Source organism: Oculina patagonica, chromosome 9 (assembly GCF_052425735.1).
Source record: "Oculina patagonica isolate OP01 chromosome 9, crgOcupat, whole genome shotgun sequence".
NCBI classification, from domain to species: domain Eukaryota; kingdom Metazoa; phylum Cnidaria; class Anthozoa; order Scleractinia; family Oculinidae; genus Oculina; species Oculina patagonica.
Genome location: NC_135766.1, coordinates 16,665,331 through 16,683,254, shown reverse-complemented (window position 1 = coordinate 16,683,254; position 17,924 = coordinate 16,665,331). Strand labels below are relative to the sequence as shown.

The window sequence follows — 17,924 nt, the reverse complement described above, 5'->3', positions numbered from 1 at the left end:
CACTCGGCTCCTAAGCAGACTTGCACCTTTTACTTTACTCTTTAGTAGAATTATCGGGCAGTGACACCCGACGAGCAAAACTCGACAGCGTGCGCGCGTGCTTACATACACATATTTATGTCATACACGCGCGAGGACGCGCGAGTGGCTGCCATCCAAATTGTACGCGCTGGGTATTCTGGGACATTCCTGCACTCTTCTCCGCCAAGGATGATCTTTTGATCTGAAGGTGCGAATGTTTCTTTGTAAAAGTTTAATATTTCTCTTCGATAAAACTCATAAAGAAGTGACTTTGCAGCAATTTTAGTTCAGAAAAAAAAAAATAGGTTGTACTCGTTCTACATTTCCTTTGGATTTTGATGACTCATTGCAGCATTGGTATGTTAATACTTATCACTTCCGCTTTCGAATTCATCAGTTGTGCATTTCATAAGCTTATTTTGAACCAAACTTTTGTCATTTCTGAGCGTTTTTGCCATCTATTCAGGTCACAAGCTGTGAAATTCAAATTCAAGATGTGATTTTCACCGACAAATTCCTATTTCAGGTATTATGAATTGTATTAAATATTAATTAAGATTGAGTGAAACCTGTTTTGCGAAACAGCATCCCCCAATCACTTTGCTATAAAATGATCTGTTTATTCTAAAAAGTTACTTGACCAAGGGTAATCCAACCTCTTAATAGTCTGCCGTTGTTCACCATCGTGATTCCCATCGCCCGTACATTATTTGCCTCAGAGAATGTAGCTTCATCTGGTTGAATTTGGAGTGGGGGAAGGGGGAGGGGGGACATTGCTTTATCTCATACCACAATTTCACAAGGTTCGCATATGTACGCCATGTCACTGTCGAAATTTTGAATTCGTCCATAGCCACTGATATTATCGGAAATAATTATTTGAGTCCACAGTGCAAAATATAAAATAATGCATTCTCGTAATTCTGTCACCAAAATATTCCCTATTCCTTGATCACTCAAGTTGAAATTGGTGCACAGAGTGGGTTTTTGACTTTGAGTTTGAAGAGCATAGCAGTTTGTTGTGACACCAAAGTAGTGGGTTTTCACAGGTTTTTACACCGAGGATGAGCTGAATGATGGATCTGACATTATGTATTAAGCAATTTTCTACCTCAAAATGAACGGTTAGAGCATAAGATTGCACTCGTTCAATGTATGAGAATGGTCTTTACAAAGTGCAAGATGGGAAAATAAAAGGGTAAACCTGCAAAGGCTATGTTTGTGTACAAGCCGGTTAAAAAGCACCAATGTCGCTGTCGATTTTTGCTTATTCCTTTGTCGTTGTCGTAATTTCACGGAAGCATCTTGTCATTCGTCGCCATTCCAGCTCCTTTATGCCGCCGTCTGAAAGCCGTGTCACCCGTCGGAATTTACCCCTAACTGGGCCTCAGATGTTTACCTAGTACTCACCTCCTAGGAAACATCTAGCCAAGTCTGCTCAGAGCACCATTCCAATTGGTTGATAAACTATGTACTACATCAGCATTTGCACGTAGATGATGTAAACCCTTTTTTGGATGCGCACACATACATATGGGCAATTCCAAGCAAAAGTAGAAATTTATGAAAAGTTTTAAATTTAGAATTTGCAAACAAAAAAGCCATTGATTAATTCTCAGAAGATCATTTCTTTAAAATCTGACGAAAAACAAATCCAATGGCTCCCCTGGGGGGTACCCACGGGGGTACAAAATAGGCTTAATATTCTACCACTAAATTTGAACCCAATCAACTAAGCCTTCAGCAAAAGAAATAAGGAAAGTCATTCCATTAGCATATTGGGTAACACATTGTAATCATTGCTATAATGAGGTACTTTCAAATGATATAGATCATTATGAAGCTGATCAAGTTAAAACAGATTATTAGGGTGGTGCACATATTGTCACGGACGTTACATGACCACATTGCCAAAACATGGATATTTTTACGTTACAACTTGACATTTAATCAGTGTATAATGCCCTTTGTTGTGTTCTGTTTATAAGTTGAAGGGAACAAGAAAATGGGTAAAATTTCCATAGCCCCTTTAGCTTTTATTTAGGAAGAAAAATGCGTCACGGATGTTACAAAATTTCGTCACGGATGTTACATCATTAGGCAACAGACAAAATAACAGGGTTGTTATACAGATAAGACATTGCCTGAAATGTCTAAAGTATTAAAACCAACCTTAATTGTTACAATATTGATTGAATGGTAATTAAGAAATTTATATGAATTCATCTTGAATTGAATATTTCAGTGTTCAAACGGCGACTCAATTCAAAACTCTAAATAATGTTAATTGGATTGTTGTCTGGCTTCATGTGACAGGCACGTGGGAATAATTTTGGCCTGAATTTGCATAAACTAGTCAACTGTCAAATGACATACATGGTGTTTTCTCATCATTTTGTTCTTCACTTCCTTTTTACTCGTGAATGCATAATGAACGAGTATAGTGGGGAAGTTGAGCCATCCGTCCATCCGTCCTTCCTTCCATCGTTGTTAACATTATGCAAATTAGGTATGCTCACGGGCGCTTTCTAAATTTCGTTTCCCTCGGCTGTGGATAAAAATACAGCTTTACAAAGGTATTATTTCAAAGAAATAAGTGTAGAAAATACTTCACCCTGTAAATGAGAAACAATCGTTTCCCAAACGATGAAATATATTTGCCTTTTTGTATATAATAATCGCGAACATTCGGAAACGATGACCAGTGACTTTATGTATGTGTTATTAAAAGACTGGGAAGGTTAAATCACGGCACGATTTATTAAAGGATAATCAGTAAAAGAGTAACGAAACTCTATACAAGACAGATATGTATATAATATCCGTGAAAAAAAATGAGAAGAAAAAAATAATTTTAGCCACAGGGTATGAGAATTGATCCCGGGTCACACGCTTCAGGACGCAGAGCAGTACCACTGAGCCATCGGTTTACTGAGCAATTGAAGGGATGAAAAAAGTAATTCTTATACCTAAGCGACCTGTTATATGTTCACCCTCTTTAAATAAAGTTGATTTATATTATTAATCACTATAATTAATATTTTCCATCGATACTATACTGTTCAAAGGAACGATTCAAATATATCTAACGCATGAATTCACGAGTAGGTCATAGACCTCTTTGATTTATTCAACCCTATGATATTACCAAAAGAGATGCAAGACATTTTGGTGCACTGAAAAGGCACAAAAATACTTAACTGATGGAAGAAAAAGTGGGAAAATGACTTGTTGTCCATTTTATGCAAATTAGGGAACTTTTTCAAAAGCTCACTTGTCTGTCACATGTCATGAAATAAACATTTAAGTTTTGTATCGAGTCAATGTTTCAATAATTTATTCACTTCAAGAATGGAATATTGATGCAAAGAATGAAATCAAATTTCAATTATTAATTTAATGGTTTCGTTAATTCACCCTTGATAGGGATGCTTGAGCTGTTTTGACAGTAATCCAGTTTTTAAGCTCAAGATTAGATTAGATTAGATTAGATCAGATAAGATTAGATTGAATTAGATTAGATTAGATTTTATTTTTTATCATTAATGTAAATTTTTTATCACTGATGTAAATTAATTTTTTTAAATGTAATTTCCATTTTAATAAGGGATTAAAATGACTTTTTGAGGGAATATTGTTTATTTGCGCCCGCGTAGTGTCATTTGTGGCCCAAGTGCGAAGCGCAAGGGCCACAAATGACACTACAAGGGAGCAAATTTTTTTAAATGTAATTTCCATTTTAATAAGGGAATAAAATGACTTTTTGAGGGAATATTGTTTATTTGCGCCAGCGTAGTGTCATTTGTGGCCCAAGTGCGAAGTGCAAGGGCCACAAATGACACTACAAGGGAGCAAATAAACAATATTCCCGAAAAAAAGTCATTTTATTGTCATTATAATTATCAATAAACAAGGCCAAATAACATCCAGATAGGTAACACTTTCAGTTTAATGAAGTTAGCATCATGATTTTCAATTCAAATAACACAAGTACTTCGTCGCAATGAAAATTATACACGATGCTACTGAGGCTTTATATGTCTTAATGTGTAATTGTAGTCTAAAGGAGCTAGCTGCAGTGTCTCTGAAAATAATGAGCAATGGGAACGATTCATGGATAAAAAATACTTTACAAACTTACATTTTCCGATTGAACTTCGGCGTAAAATTCCTGCAACTGCTTTAGCTAAATTAGCTCTACGGGAGATACACAATTCAAGTGAACGATGTTTCGTTCCTCGTTAACGGCCCGCTAGGAGTCATTTGCGGCCCGCAAAGCACGTGTTTTCAATAGGGCGGTTTTCAATTTGGCCACGTGTATTGATAATAATACCATTTGGAAAGCACCATGAGTCATGAATATGGTGCAAGATGTAAATCTTTCACTGGCGACCAAACTTGAGGAAAGGAAAAATATAAACTTGGAGGGTTGCATTTGGCCACCGCATCTCCCATAAAACAAGATGTATTTCCATATTATTTTTAGGATCTTCAATGATTCAGACTGCCTTCTCAGATTTTAATAAATTGAGTTTCTTAGAACGTACAAGGTTAATTTTAACGTGATTTTGTGTACTTTGTGTGAGCAAATTTGGTCTAGAAATGTTCTCAGTGAGTGTGTATTAACTTTGGGTCAGATTTACTTTGGGGTTTATACACACTAGGGCGTTGTATTCTCTGGGGTACACATAATGTTAGTGTGGATCATTTAATGCTTGCAACAAGGGTGCAGAGTTTATTACACTGTAACTTGGTTGGGTAAGAGACATACACTAAGATGTACATTTTGTCTTTTTAGAATCTCTTGTGTGTCAAACTGCTTTGAGTTCACAGATTTCAAGAATCGAAGTCCTCAAGAACTCAGGTTAGTTTCTATAAATATTTTGGCATAAGGCTTAGTTTTACTAAATATTTTAATAAATATTTTGGCATAAGGCTTAGTTTTACTGCAAACCTTTGGTTTAGGATAGCGTGGCTACACAAAATATCTACAGTATATTCCACCTCATGAAAGGTCACCACCCCCAGGGTGGGGAATTAATACTGCCCTATACGCCCATCGGTGCTAAGGACAGGAACAAAGCTCCTCCACTTCTGTCTGTCACATGCCTTTAATTTCTCTTGATGTCTCTCCAGGTGTAATTAAGGGTGTTAAGCTCAGTTTCCACCATCCTCCTCCAAGTTTTCTTTGGTCGTCCACACTGTCTGCTACCTTCAAGTGTCCAATTGAGTGCCCTTTTTCGAATAGATTTTCATTCCATCTTTAGCACATGACCCATCCAGCTCCCATGCCTCCGTGTTATGATTGTTCTCATGCTCTTCTGGTATAATTGGGTAAGGAGATCTTTGTTGGAGATGACCCGTGGCCACAAAATTAATTGGTAGTATTTTACTGAGGGATTTTGTGGGGGTCTCATAGGCAAAACGTTTTGAAGGAATGTATAAAGCTTTACTGGAATTTCTGGACGGGTGGGGGCCTTTAAAACAAAAAACCTTCGTAGGGAAGTGTAGATATTTTCTGGAATAACACATTTTTACTCACTGCTGGAGGCTTAATAAAAACACTTTCTTTTTTTTAACCTGGAGATGCGGCATTTGAAAGCAAATACATGTACATGTTGTGCAGTCAGAAGATAACCTTCAAGTTAGTGTTTCTTCTCAAAGGCACCATGTTGGTAAGTTTGAAGAGATTTTCAGCATTTTAGCAGCCTTGTTAAAATTGATAGTTGTCATTGTCATTGATGTTACTATGGCCTCATCTTTTGCTTGGAGACCAATGACGAGAAACTGCTGTTATAAATTGTCCTGCATATTCAGTATGTGGCAATAGAAGAGGTCGAGTTAAAGGATGATGGCATTACAAAACTTTGAAAAATAGTAGTAAGTTGTAGGTTTACCTCATTTTTTCTGGGAAAATCTGTTCCTTTTGGGTTGTGCATATGCCTTCCACTAATATTACATGTAGTTTAATCTTCTATTTGTTTGTTTTTTCAATTTATATTTTGCCAGAGACACCTTCTGCCCTATCAGTCTTTTCTTACGAATGAGGGAAATTGCCCACACCCTCCTACTCCCATGATAAGATAGAAATTTTAGTGGTATTGGACTTTGAGGATTTAGTAGCATTATTTTGGAGCTGAGTGGGGCAAATTAAACCAGTATGTACTGGATGCCGTTTGTGTAAAATTAATAACTAAAGACATCTTTGATTTCAGAAGTTGTGGGGATGCAGAGCATGATACTAACAGTAACTGACTTTCTTGGGGAAAGAGGTAAGTTGTCTATAAGAACTTATCTTTCTATATATTATGCTGTGGATTTATCTTTGGTTAAAATTTTTCAAATCTGTTTAATTTTTATTTTCCAATGCCTCATATTCATTATCATAATTTGAAAAAAGGGGAATAAAAAATCAAACTGGTTTGAAATTTTATCTAACCACTAAAGAAGTAAAAACTATAAACATGTAAAGACAAGCGTGCCGCCACCGATTCACGCGCGAAATTTTATCCTGCTTTATCCACACAAAAAGGTAATGTCGGTGAAGTCTCACTTGACAGTTAAACAAATGCAACAGTAGGCGAAACTTTGGTACTTGCAGTGCACTCGCGAGAAACGAGACTCGTCTCGAGAGAAACGAGACGCGTCTTGCGAGAAACGAGACGCGTCTCTCGAGACGCGTCTCGTTTCTCGCGAGACGGTGGTAACTTACATTTGAGCGGTACTGTAAATTTAAACCGCAACACATACATGTAGAAACTAGCAGTTCTCAATGAGAAGTAAAGTGCTGCCGTAACCATAGTTAGTAACACTTCAAGAATATTTGAATGTACAGAAAAATAACTTCATAAATATTTTGATAGAAAGATAACAAGAGGTTGCAGATGAAGTATCTTGAAAATCAAAATTCCCACGCGTCTCAATGAAAACAACTTGTATTAAGTTTGTATCAAATTTCAATCCGATTATGCAAATTTTTCTAGGTTTCACAGAACGCCACTTTCCTAATGTAAACTACGAATTACAAATACAAAATAAAACTAAAAGGTCGGCCACATTTTATTTAAATAAGCACGGTACATTTGCCTTTAGAAGCAAGCGACTTTCGACTTCCTTGCATCAATGTTGCGTGCGGGAATACACGTATGTTTTTCCCCAGATGCTCACGGAAAGCGAATTACAAATAAAAAATAAAACTAAAAGGTCGGCCACATTTTATTTAAATATTAAAGCACGGTACATTTGCCTTTAGAAGCAAGCGACTTTCGACTTCCTTGCATCAATGTTGCGTGCGGGAATACACGCATGTTTTTTCCCCAGATGCTCACGGAAAGCAACAAAGCATAAATTTCCAAATTATTGAATCCAGTTTCAAGAAATCAGCTAAACGATTATAAAGCAAATCAACATTTGAAGACATTTACCATCCATTTGAACTTGACTTTGTTCTGCTTCATCGCTGTTTAGGTCTTGGAAGACATTGGTATCTTGTTTTTAGGCGGTCGAGTGTTCTCTAGGGTTAGTTCTTTCCATTTTGAACTCCAAAAATGTGTTTCTTATTTACAAGGAGAGATAAACTTCGTCCTGAATTCACCGTCCGAGACGCCATTAAATAAACTTTCCTTCAAAACGGAGCACATGTGAATTTCATCGATTATAAGGGGACTGCTGATTGGCTGGCTCGTATTTAAAGGGGATTGCTGATTGGCTGATTCACGATCCGATAGAACGAACGAACGAACGAACGTACGAAACTTCTCAAATGGTTTCAAGAATATGAAAGCTGCCTATCGGCAGCAATTATAAATTATTCGTATAGATGTACATGTACATTGCATGTACTCAGTGATAGAAATTTGACCAAGACTCAATTTCTGCTTGTGATTTTAAGTCATTACCTGTGACAGTGAATCTGAAAGATAAATTACCTTTCAAACGATCAGTTTAAGATAAAATTAATTTTCCAGGAAAACCTGCTGTCTTAAAATAAAGCCAAAACCTGACGGGATAACTTTTAATGAGTTCACAAGTGTTTCAATCTGTGATTTTCGATTTAAAATGTCACTCGCACGACCTCTGCCAAACCACGAATATCAAACTGAAGGCATTTCAACCCAATGGACTTAACGGATTTAACAAATCACTGTATCGGGTGTGTTAGACAAAGAAACAAAACGAAAAATGAAATCTTCTTTTACTACACAGGTATTGTTAAAGAACTTCATGTAAACCTCCTTCATGTTTACTATGGACTAAGATGGCTGCTGCTGCACCTTCACCCCTGGCCAGCTCTGTAGAGAAAACAAATGGAGCCAAGCTCAGCAGACTTCTTATTGACGGTGGAACAACGGTTCTAAGGAATGTCTTTGATAGGTATCATCCTCCTGCAAACTTGGCTGCTGATCTTAAGGCAAACTATCCGACCCTTAACAATCTTTTTAAGAGAAGGGTTTTGCATAAACCTCAGTGGGATCTACTGTTCCCACCTGGTGGAACCACACCAGATTCCAAAACATTTGATATCACCCTTCTGTTTCTTCTTTTGACCAACACTTGTGGTCTTTCCCCTCCCCTCTCAGGATGGCATAAACCACCACCTTCAAGTGACACCTCTCTTGAGGCTAACCTTGCTCGCGTTAAGTTGTATCGTAATGAGCTGTATGGTCACGTGACTTCAACCGGCGTTCAAACAGCTGTGTTTAATGTCAAATGGCATGAAATAAGTGCTGTTCTTGTTGCTCTTGGGTTGAATCCGGCAGAAGTGGTCAGATTAAAGTCAGCGCCTTGCGGGGAAGATTATATCAGCGCTGTGATCGAGTGGGTTAAAAGTGACGAAGAGATCAAGTCACAGCTGAGAGAAATGCGTGAAACCCAACAAGAAGAGCATAAAACTCTTCAAGACACACAAAAGGATGTTAAGGAAGTTCTGAAAACCCAACACGAAGCACGCCAGACCCAACACGAAGCCCATGGAGCAATTCAGGAAGTAGTGAAAACACTACAGCAAGTCAAAAAGACAGTTGAAGACCTGAAAGGAAGAAGTAACGAGGAAAAAGAAGATGAAATTCTTCAAAATCTGACAAAGATTAACATCCAAAAGGTCATTGAATACCACGCAGAAAGATATCAAGAGGGAACGCGTGTGTCATTCTTTGAAAGAGTTGAAAAATGGTTAGATGACAGAAGCTCCTTAAATCGTGTAATGGTGATCAGTGGTTATGCAGGGATGGGCAAATCTGTGATCTCAGCTATTGTTTGCAAAAGAATGCAAGAAGCTGGCAGATTGTCAGGAAGCCACTTCTGTCAACATGACAAAGCGCGCTACAGAAATGCCAAGGTCATGCTTCAGTCTTTAGCTTGTCAGCTGTCAGATTCCCTGCCAGAATTCAAGAAGGCCCTTGTGAAAACGCTCTCCAGGAATCTGGGTGTAGACCTCAACAATATGGAAGTTAAGGATCTCTTTGAAGTACTGTTTGAGGAACCTCTTAGGAAGTTGAAAGACCCTGGAAGGAACATTCTCATGGTAATAGATGGGTTAGATGAAAGCGAATATCAAGGACGCAATGAGTTGCTAGATATCATTGCCAATCATTTCACAAGGCTTCCATGTTGGATTCGATTTCTCGTGACAACCCGACCAGAAATAAACATTGCAGACAGTCTAAAAAGTTTCAACCCTTTGCAGCTGGAGCCAAACGATGAAGAGAACCAAATGGACTTGAGGCTGTTATTTGAAGAGCGGTTAAGCGATGTGATTCAGCAAGATCACCAAGAAGTCATCATAGGTGAACTAGTTAAAAAGTCTGAAGGATTTATTTTATATGCTTTTTTGCTTGTAAATTTCATCAAAGAGAATGTTTCAGTTCTCACCCTTGAGCAGCTAGACAACACTCTGCCCTCAGGTATTTCATCTATTTACCTAACATACTTTCAACGTCTGGAGACAGAACTTTGTAAAGAGCTGAAGATCAAAGAAGAACAGTTTTTGATTTTCCTGAGCGCCCTCACAGCTGTAAGAGAACCTTTGCCGCTTGATTTCGTTACTAAAATGATGCTTTCAGGTACAAGTTCTTTAGCTGATCGGCGGAAAGTGAAGAAGACGGTCGCTTGTATTTCAGCACTGCTGCCTGTACGAGATGAATGTATTCACTTCTTTCACAAGTCAGTAAGAGACTGGCTGACTGACATGTCTTGTTATGGCCAGCACGACTTCACAGTGGATGAGAAAGAAGGTCATCGTATGCTTTCCGAACTTTGCGCTGATGAGCTTGATGATGTTAAGCGAAAAAGTGTTGATAGTGCGCAGTTCAGTGACACTGCAAACTATGCCCTGAAACATGGCGTGAAGCACATGCTACATTTGAAAGAGGATGTGGAAGCATGCGAAGTGGTTTTAAAGAAGTATGTGGTAGACATAGAGCTTGTATATGCAAAGCTGTGTGTTTCCAGTTCAACAGCGTTTGAAGACATATCATGGATTCAAAAGCAGGAAATCTCGCAAGTGTTGTCTGATAATATTAAAGATTTGTTAACTACCTTAACTTTCCTGCTAAGAAAGTACTTCAACACAATTACAGATCTTCCTCACGTTCTTTTCCAAATCCTGCTGAATGAGGGAGGATCAGTACTTTCTCCAATGGCATCAAACCTGTTGCAGAGCAAATATCCTGAAATACCATATATGGAATTCGTGCACAAGCAGATGCAGCAGGGAGCTGTTCTAGCCAGTTTTCAATGCTCAGCTACAGTTGTTTGTTTTGATGTTTCACCCCAGTTGGACTTCATGGTGTGTGAATGTCGAAACGGAACCATTCAGCTGTGGTCACTCCATACTGGCAAGCTAGTGTGGGTACGTCCTGCTATGGTTATGAAACATTTCTACTTGGATAAAGTATGTAGAAGATCGCCATCCCAAGATGTCTTTTCATGTTACCGTTCAGTCGTTTTTCATCCTACTGAGGACGTTGTCTTACCAGGAGTGCTAAGCCATGCCTACGATTTTGACGGAGACCTGAAACCACTTTTTCCCGAAAGCAACTGCTGTTTCACAGTTTGCTCAATTTCAGGAGACAAGAAGTCGATGCTTACTAATTGCCTTGACGATGCTAGATGCATTATTTTGTGGAGTCTGAAGAATGGTGCAGAGATTACTCGTACTACCAGAAATGACGATGTTTTATCTTTTGCGTGGTCACGAGATGGACGTCAACTTGCAATTTCCCATTCCACGGGTTCCATTTGTTTGGTTGATATGACGAATGGTTTTAGAACAGTAGCAGAATCGGCTATTTTAAAAGGTTGCGGAGTGATAAGATTCTCACCTGACTGTCGATCTCTTTTTTGTTTCAGTGGGCGATATTCATTTACTGAAAACTTTGTTCGGTTGAATATCAATAGGGCTGAACATTCCAGCTATACGTTAGATAAGTGTTGGAAATCACAGCCCTGGGAATATGAATCACGTAGTGAGTCTGGTTTTTTGTTAGGAGATCCTCTTTCGTCTGTGGAGCGGGCATTTGTTTTTGTGTTGAATAAGGAAACTGTCTTGAGAAGTTATCCATTTCGTACAAACTGTAGTTTCATAGACATGTTGAATACTAATGAACTACGGAAAACTGACAGAAAAGCAACACGTACAAGCATCCAAGAAATTGTATTTTCCTTGAATGGCGAGGCCGTTTATGTTGTCAGTGATGAGGCCGCACCAACAGTTAGTGCTTGGGACATTTTGAGTGGAAAACTCATGGGGCAGGTTACAGCGAGCGAGGAATATCTTCTAGCTGTAAAAGAAGGTGTTTTATTGACAACAACAACACCAAGTACTCTTGAGCTGTGGAATTTTCAATTGTCCAAGTGCGTCAGAAGTTGGACAAACCTAAACGGAATCCGGGAGATGTTCCCCATATCGGAAGAACAAGTGGCATGCGCCGCAGAATGGACAAATGAGAAGAAAGTGGTCATCCTGGATACCACCAGCGGAACGATCACGCGGACAGTTTCAGTTGGTGGTGGATATTTGGTTGCATGTAACAGGAAATGTCAGCTGTTAACCGTCAACTCTTCCTCAGTTGAGTTGTCAGACGGCAATACTACACTCTGGAAAACTAATCTCTGTCTTCCCACTCGACCTGGGTTGTTTTCTCCTGACGAGCGGTTTGTCGTAATTTGCGCAGAAGTGTACGCCGGAGTGCATGTGTACGTCCTTGATGCAGTTTCAGGGAAAAAGCTACATATTTTATGCAAAGTCAGTTGGTTCCTTGATTGTAAATTCGTCAGTGACGAGGAATGTGTTATCAGTTACCAGGCTGTCTCAAGAGGTTATTGTCTTCGGTTGTTTAACGTCAAGTCTGGTGATTTGTTGAGTTTAATCGATCTGGAAAGAAGAGTGAAATGTTTAGCAGCCTGTCCTCGTAAGCGTCTCTTCGCCATTGACAAAAGTGACTCTAAACAAGGATTCGAACTTATCCATGTGCAGTTACCACAAGATAAAGACAAAAGGAAAAGCAAAACGTGAGCTATTAAGGAGCAAAGTAAAAATATTATAGGTTTTAATTTACAAGACGCAAACATGTTATTCAGGAGAAAAGGTTTTTTTCTAAGGGTAAATGTGAATGTTCACACCAAGTTTTAGAACTGGCACGTTAGTTATTCGATCATCATCATCATCATCATCATCATCATCATTTATTAGCTATTTTAACATTAAAATAAAACAGTTGTCTTACTTTAGTTCAGAAGCTTCTAAAAGATGCAAGGAACTCGGGAAAGGAATGCAAATCCTTTCCGCTCGGTTGGCCCGGATTTAGCAGAAAATGTCGTCTCATTTTATAACGGTCAGTTCCTGTTGGTCCGACTGGTTGCACCTTGAAAATAGAAAACACCTTAGAAACTCGGTCCCGTAGTTTAGCTGTTTTAAATTAGCACTGAATGTGGGGATTTTGGTCCACCCTGTTGCCAATTCTGTTTTTGAGTCAAGTTAAGTAATATTCATAGTATGAAGTACGCCAACAGCTTAAATTTCTTCAACAGCTTTTTTTGTCTTGCCAGGGTTCCCAACACCGGACAACACAAGAAAGTACAAGTAGGAAAACGAGAGGTTAGTCATTGCCAAACAAAATTTTGTGATCAATGATGATAACGGCAAAGGATATAGTGCGGGACGAGGGCGGATGGAAGCTGCAAAGCCTAAGGACTAAGAGACCATGATCTCGCAGCTTGCAAATCAGTGTTGGCGGTGATTTTATAATTAAGGTTTGTTTACGCGCACAAATAGGCATGATATTGACAACAAGCGACTGTCACTCGAAGAGTGGTAACCGGCAAGGCAGTTTGAGCTAAAACGACGGCAGTGCCGAGGACAACTTCGATGAAAAATATACAGTCGAACCTGTATAAAGCGGACAGTAGTCAAAGTCTCGAAATTTATTTCATTTATTTACTTAGATTCCACCATCTAACATGCCTGATATCAGGAAAGAAACTGACTGCGAGGTTTTAATTTGAAATTGATTGAGATTTTGTTCTTTGGATATTCTAACCATCATGTAAAGGAGGAATTCTTACTGGCCATCAGCAGAAACTAAAAGAGTCATAAATCGACTATTTCTTCGTTGCCTGTCTGAAGCGCAAGCTGTCGTTGAAGTTTTTTTCAAGTTCTGGAAACTGAGTGAAACTAGATTTTGTTAACGTAGGGTTGCCACGGTCAGGGAAAAGTCAGTAAAAAAATTTAAAGGTCAGGGAAAAGTCAGGAAAGTTTGCAAAAAGTCAGGGAAAATCCATTTGCAGGACAGAAAATTTCTGGCACGGCTCAGATAAAAATGGTACGCGTACCGAAATAAATGGTTCGGCACGGATAAATTTTGTCGTGTAAACGACTTTGCCTGACCCGTGCCGAACTCAAATTTTACCCGTGCTCGGACCTAGTCGCGAGGTAGTCCGAGCACGGATAAAATTGGTACGCGTTCCTGAAAATCTAACCCGGCTCGAATAAAATGTGTAGTGTAAACGATTAGCCGTGCAGAACCAACTCCTTTCTGATGAAACTTCGTTGAAAACATTTGCATAAATTCCACTCGATCGACATGGCGGTGTGTGAAATGCGTATTTAAGAAAAATAGTTGCCAAGAAAATCTTATGAACATTCATGGAAGAACGAGCGTGACTTGCAATAGTCTTCTTTGGTCGCATTCTCCTGAGTTCGTGTTCGTTAGTGACCAGAGCAGAAAGCTGAAATTCTGCCTTGGAAGAGCTTGATGTCAGAAGTTGATCCAAAAAATGCAGAAGAATAAAATAATTTTAAAAATATAAATCGTCGTCGTTAATAGGGGAGTTACAAGCCATCACTGCTGCCATTAGAATAAGAACCATATAACTTAACCCCTTTCTAAAAAGATGCGCGAATCGTATGTCACGTTCTGTCACGTTTAAATGAAATAGCAGCATGTGCACTAAGGCAGAATCGCGTACGCTGGCCAAGGTGTTGAGCCTTTTACCCGCACCAAAACATCATTTAACGCAGTTTAGCACGGTAGAAAAAAGGAAGTGTAAAGAGGGTATCAGTGCTATGTTTTTGGTACGCGTACCAATTTTATCCGGGCCGTACCAAGATTTTTCTGCCGTGTAAATGGGCCTTTAGTTCTTGTCAAAGTCAGCTGAAAAGTCAAGGAATTTTGGCTGAAACAAGAAAACAAAATGGATTTGTTGGTGAAGTCAAATACCATGTGTTTCTAATCCCGTGAAAAACTTAAAGAGATCGAAAATGAAGAAAAGCAATCGATGTTCTGCAAAAGTAGCTGAAGCAAATGTAACAAAAAGGTTGAGCTTATTGTTAGTTCACCTAATTCAAGGTCAGTGAAAATTGATTTGAGGTCAGTGAAAAGTCAGGGGTTCTAAGAGTGGCAACCCTGTAATGGCATCGAACTTTTCCTCTCTATGCTTACTTTCATGATTGTCATGTATATTACGTATTGATGCGCAAATCTTTTTTTCAGGTGTGTTCTTGTCTAGTGATGAATAATATTGACGACGAGGACGTCGACGAGCACGATGATGATGGCGGCGGTGAAAATTCATGTACAAAATTGTAGCGGAATGAAGCACGACACTGAAATCTCCAGAACAACTGCACTAGCAATTTGGTGCGCCATGTAATTGTTTGAAGTAATTCAACGAAACTTGGTTCCTGCGACCATTCACATTCTGTTATAGTAAATTAGTAATATTCGGTAGCTTGCTTGAATTATTTAAGAAGTGAACTTTTTTACTTTGTTAAATAAGGCCAGGATGTAGGGGCTCTTTGTAAATATTAGTTAAGGCCTGTAGAGTATATCTCGAACAAATCACGTGCTTGGAGAAGTCAGAACAATGCTGGAATGTTTGAGGCTTCATAAAGTAAATACGAAATTAGATACTAATATAGGTGCTATAATAGTTGTTGAAATCGTCTAAGGAGCAGTAGTCAAGAGACTTGCTTGTACAGAAAAATTCATATTTTGCCATATTTCATAAGAGAAGATTTTTTTATCTCAACAAAGCAAGGTTTTGTGGAAATATTCCATTAAGTGTAGCGTATACCATAAGAATATCGGTGTAATGCATTTTAAGAACCGCATTCGACTAACCAGTAAAACGTTTTTTAAAGGGAAGTGTAACGAAACGTAAACAAACGGTTAACAAATTAGTTGTGTAGTAATGTATGAATTAAAAAGGTTGAAAGTGGTGTACAAAATTAGAATTTTTTATAAGGAAAACCCGTAAAAGAATGCCAAGATAAGGGTTCTGTTGTTCTCAGTAACTTGATTTCTTTTTTTTCTTGAAATCTTTATCATTGTTAACTTTTGTAAGATTTACGACTCTTTTGATTTAAAAGAGAGTCTATATGTAAGGCATTTTGCGCAAGATTGTCTTTGGTAGACTTTGGTAGCGATCCAAGCAAAATAAATTTGATGTTTTTTTACAATGCCAATCTTTACCCTGGTGTGCCTGTGGTATTGAGTGGACTATCGCTACGTCTGGCATCTTAACCCGGGCAAAACGTCGAACTTCACATGAGTCGAACCTAATGCAGATGACCAGAACAATAGGCTTGCTCATTTGCATTAGGTTCGACTCATGTGAAGTTCGACGTTTGGGCCGGGCCTTAGCCCTTTATTTATCAAAAGTAATAACATGTAACATAGACTTTATGGTAATTGTCAAGTAGACACGTGATTACACCAATAAAAGAAATCATCAGCTAGGGGATTGCATTCATGTTCTACCACTCCTCGAGCTCCCCGCCCCAAGTCACAAAAGACGTATGGCAATCAAGAATGCGTATGCTCGCATGCGCAATGAAAGAAATACCGGTAAAATCAATCGCCCTCTCGACTGTAACTTTAGTCGGAATTTCATCGGAATTTAAGGGGGTCCTTCTTAACTACCAATTTGTTGCTAAGAAAGATTTCTGACCATCACCTTTTGGAAACCAAACCTCCCACGAATAGGAGTTTTGCACAACTTTGTTCTATTGAAGAGTCCTTCGAGAGTTTCAAATCACGGCCATATATGACAAGTCACGTGACCGGAATAGAAAAAAAACCCTAAAACTGAAAGGGCATATAGATCTTAAAATTAAAATTAGTGCCAACAGATAAAAAAACGTCCACATGATAAATGCTTCGTATGTTTTTTTTTTTATGAAATTCGCATTATTTTTAAAGTTATGGCGTAATAAAGACCCGTATTTTCAGACTTTCTTCGGAAGCGTCCCATTGGAAAAATGGAAAATCCAAAAAAAAAAAAATCAGATAACAGGTTAAGACCTAGTTTTTTTTATTAACTCGTGAATATCTGTCGGTTAGAACAATGGGTAAGCCGACGGAAGAAAGCATTACTATAAATTTTTCTTTTTGCGATTTTTAGTAAATCAGCAAAATAGGCATTGAAGACAGAAATTTTTAACAGTAGAAAGATAATCGCTTAAGTTTTTTTTTTTTCATGTAGTGTTTAAGATAGAAACATATTTTTTTTATGTGATCACTGCTGGCGATCGAGTAAGTATTATATGCCACAGTTTGTTTTCTCCTTATAAAGTCATTTTACACATGATTTTTATCAACATTGAATGTGTGCCCATTGTTCCATTTTCCTCTTATTTCCTCTTATTTGTCTTATATTTACTTAATACCACATTTTTGCGACGAGTTCATGTGTCGGCAAACTTATGTTTTGAAAGCTTTCTTCTCTGCCTCCAAGACAAACTCGACTGACATTTTAAAACAAAGTCATATCGCCCAAAAAAAGTTGCACTTGTTTTTGAAAATATGGGGAAAACTAATTTGAATCAAATCTAGATCGAAAGTAAAAAACAAAAGCAATTTTAGTTATCTATTTAAAATTACCTATGAAATGAACTATATTTAAAGCGTAATTTTTTTCCTTTACAACGTCCGCTTTGCTACTGTTTTTTTTTTTTGCTTAGTTTACTGTAAGTTTAGTTCTCTTTTGTATTTGCAAGTCTTTTTAATTCTGTAATACCTATTTTTTCCTTTATAACGTCTGCGTTGCAACCGTTTTTTATTTTTCAGTTCACTGTAAGTTTTGTTCACTCTAGTACTGTAAATCTTGTAATTTGGTAATACCTACTATTTCTTCTTTTGTAACGTCCGCTTTGCTACCGTTTTTTAAGTTAACTGTTTAATTTAGTTTTGTTCTCTTTTTGAATTGTAACTTTTGTAAATGTAGTGTGAAGTCATGTAACCTTTGTGTGAGCAATAAAAAATAAATAAATAAATTAAAAAAAAACACACGAGCGAACTTAAACTCAGCTTATAGATCAACGTTAAATATAAATACACCAGCTGTTGCAAGGTGTTTATCAACTTGGTTCATGATTCTAAGCATTTCAAGTAAAAGGGTACTAA

At 38.1% G+C, this 17,924-nt stretch overlaps 1 protein-coding gene across 4 annotated transcripts; it reads left to right on the top strand.

Moving 5' to 3' along the window:
* Positions 1-204: 204 nt before the first annotated feature.
* Positions 205-15,210, top strand: LOC144666948 (uncharacterized). Of its 4 annotated transcripts, none has more exons than XM_078528390.1 (8): positions 205-229; positions 488-547; positions 4,820-4,885; positions 5,608-5,696; positions 6,240-6,293; positions 8,227-12,531; positions 13,069-13,117; positions 15,012-15,210. In XM_078528390.1, exons 6-8 carry the CDS (start codon positions 8,279-8,281, stop codon positions 15,105-15,107), a joined length of 4,398 nt encoding a protein of 1,465 aa, XP_078384516.1. In that variant the 5' UTR covers positions 205-229; positions 488-547; positions 4,820-4,885; positions 5,608-5,696; positions 6,240-6,293; positions 8,227-8,278; the 3' UTR covers positions 15,108-15,210. The 4 variants fall into 4 exon arrangements, with proteins under 4 accessions (XP_078384516.1, XP_078384515.1, XP_078384518.1 ...); XM_078528389.1 differs by having other exon boundaries at positions 6,237-6,293; XM_078528392.1 differs by lacking the exon at positions 6,240-6,293.
* Positions 15,211-17,924: the final 2,714 nt, after the last annotated feature.

Coding starts and splice junctions, on each gene's coding strand:
- LOC144666948 (XM_078528392.1), top strand. CDS start 8,279: ATGGCTGCTGCTGCACCTTCACCCCTGGCCAGCTCTGTAGAGAAAACA. Junction 12,532..13,068: donor GACAAAAGGAAAAGCAAAAC/GTGAGCTATTAA, acceptor TTGTCTTGCCAG/GGTTCCCAACACCGGACAAC. Junction 13,118..15,011: donor TACAAGTAGGAAAACGAGAG/GTTAGTCATTGC, acceptor TCTTTTTTTCAG/GTGTGTTCTTGTCTAGTGAT.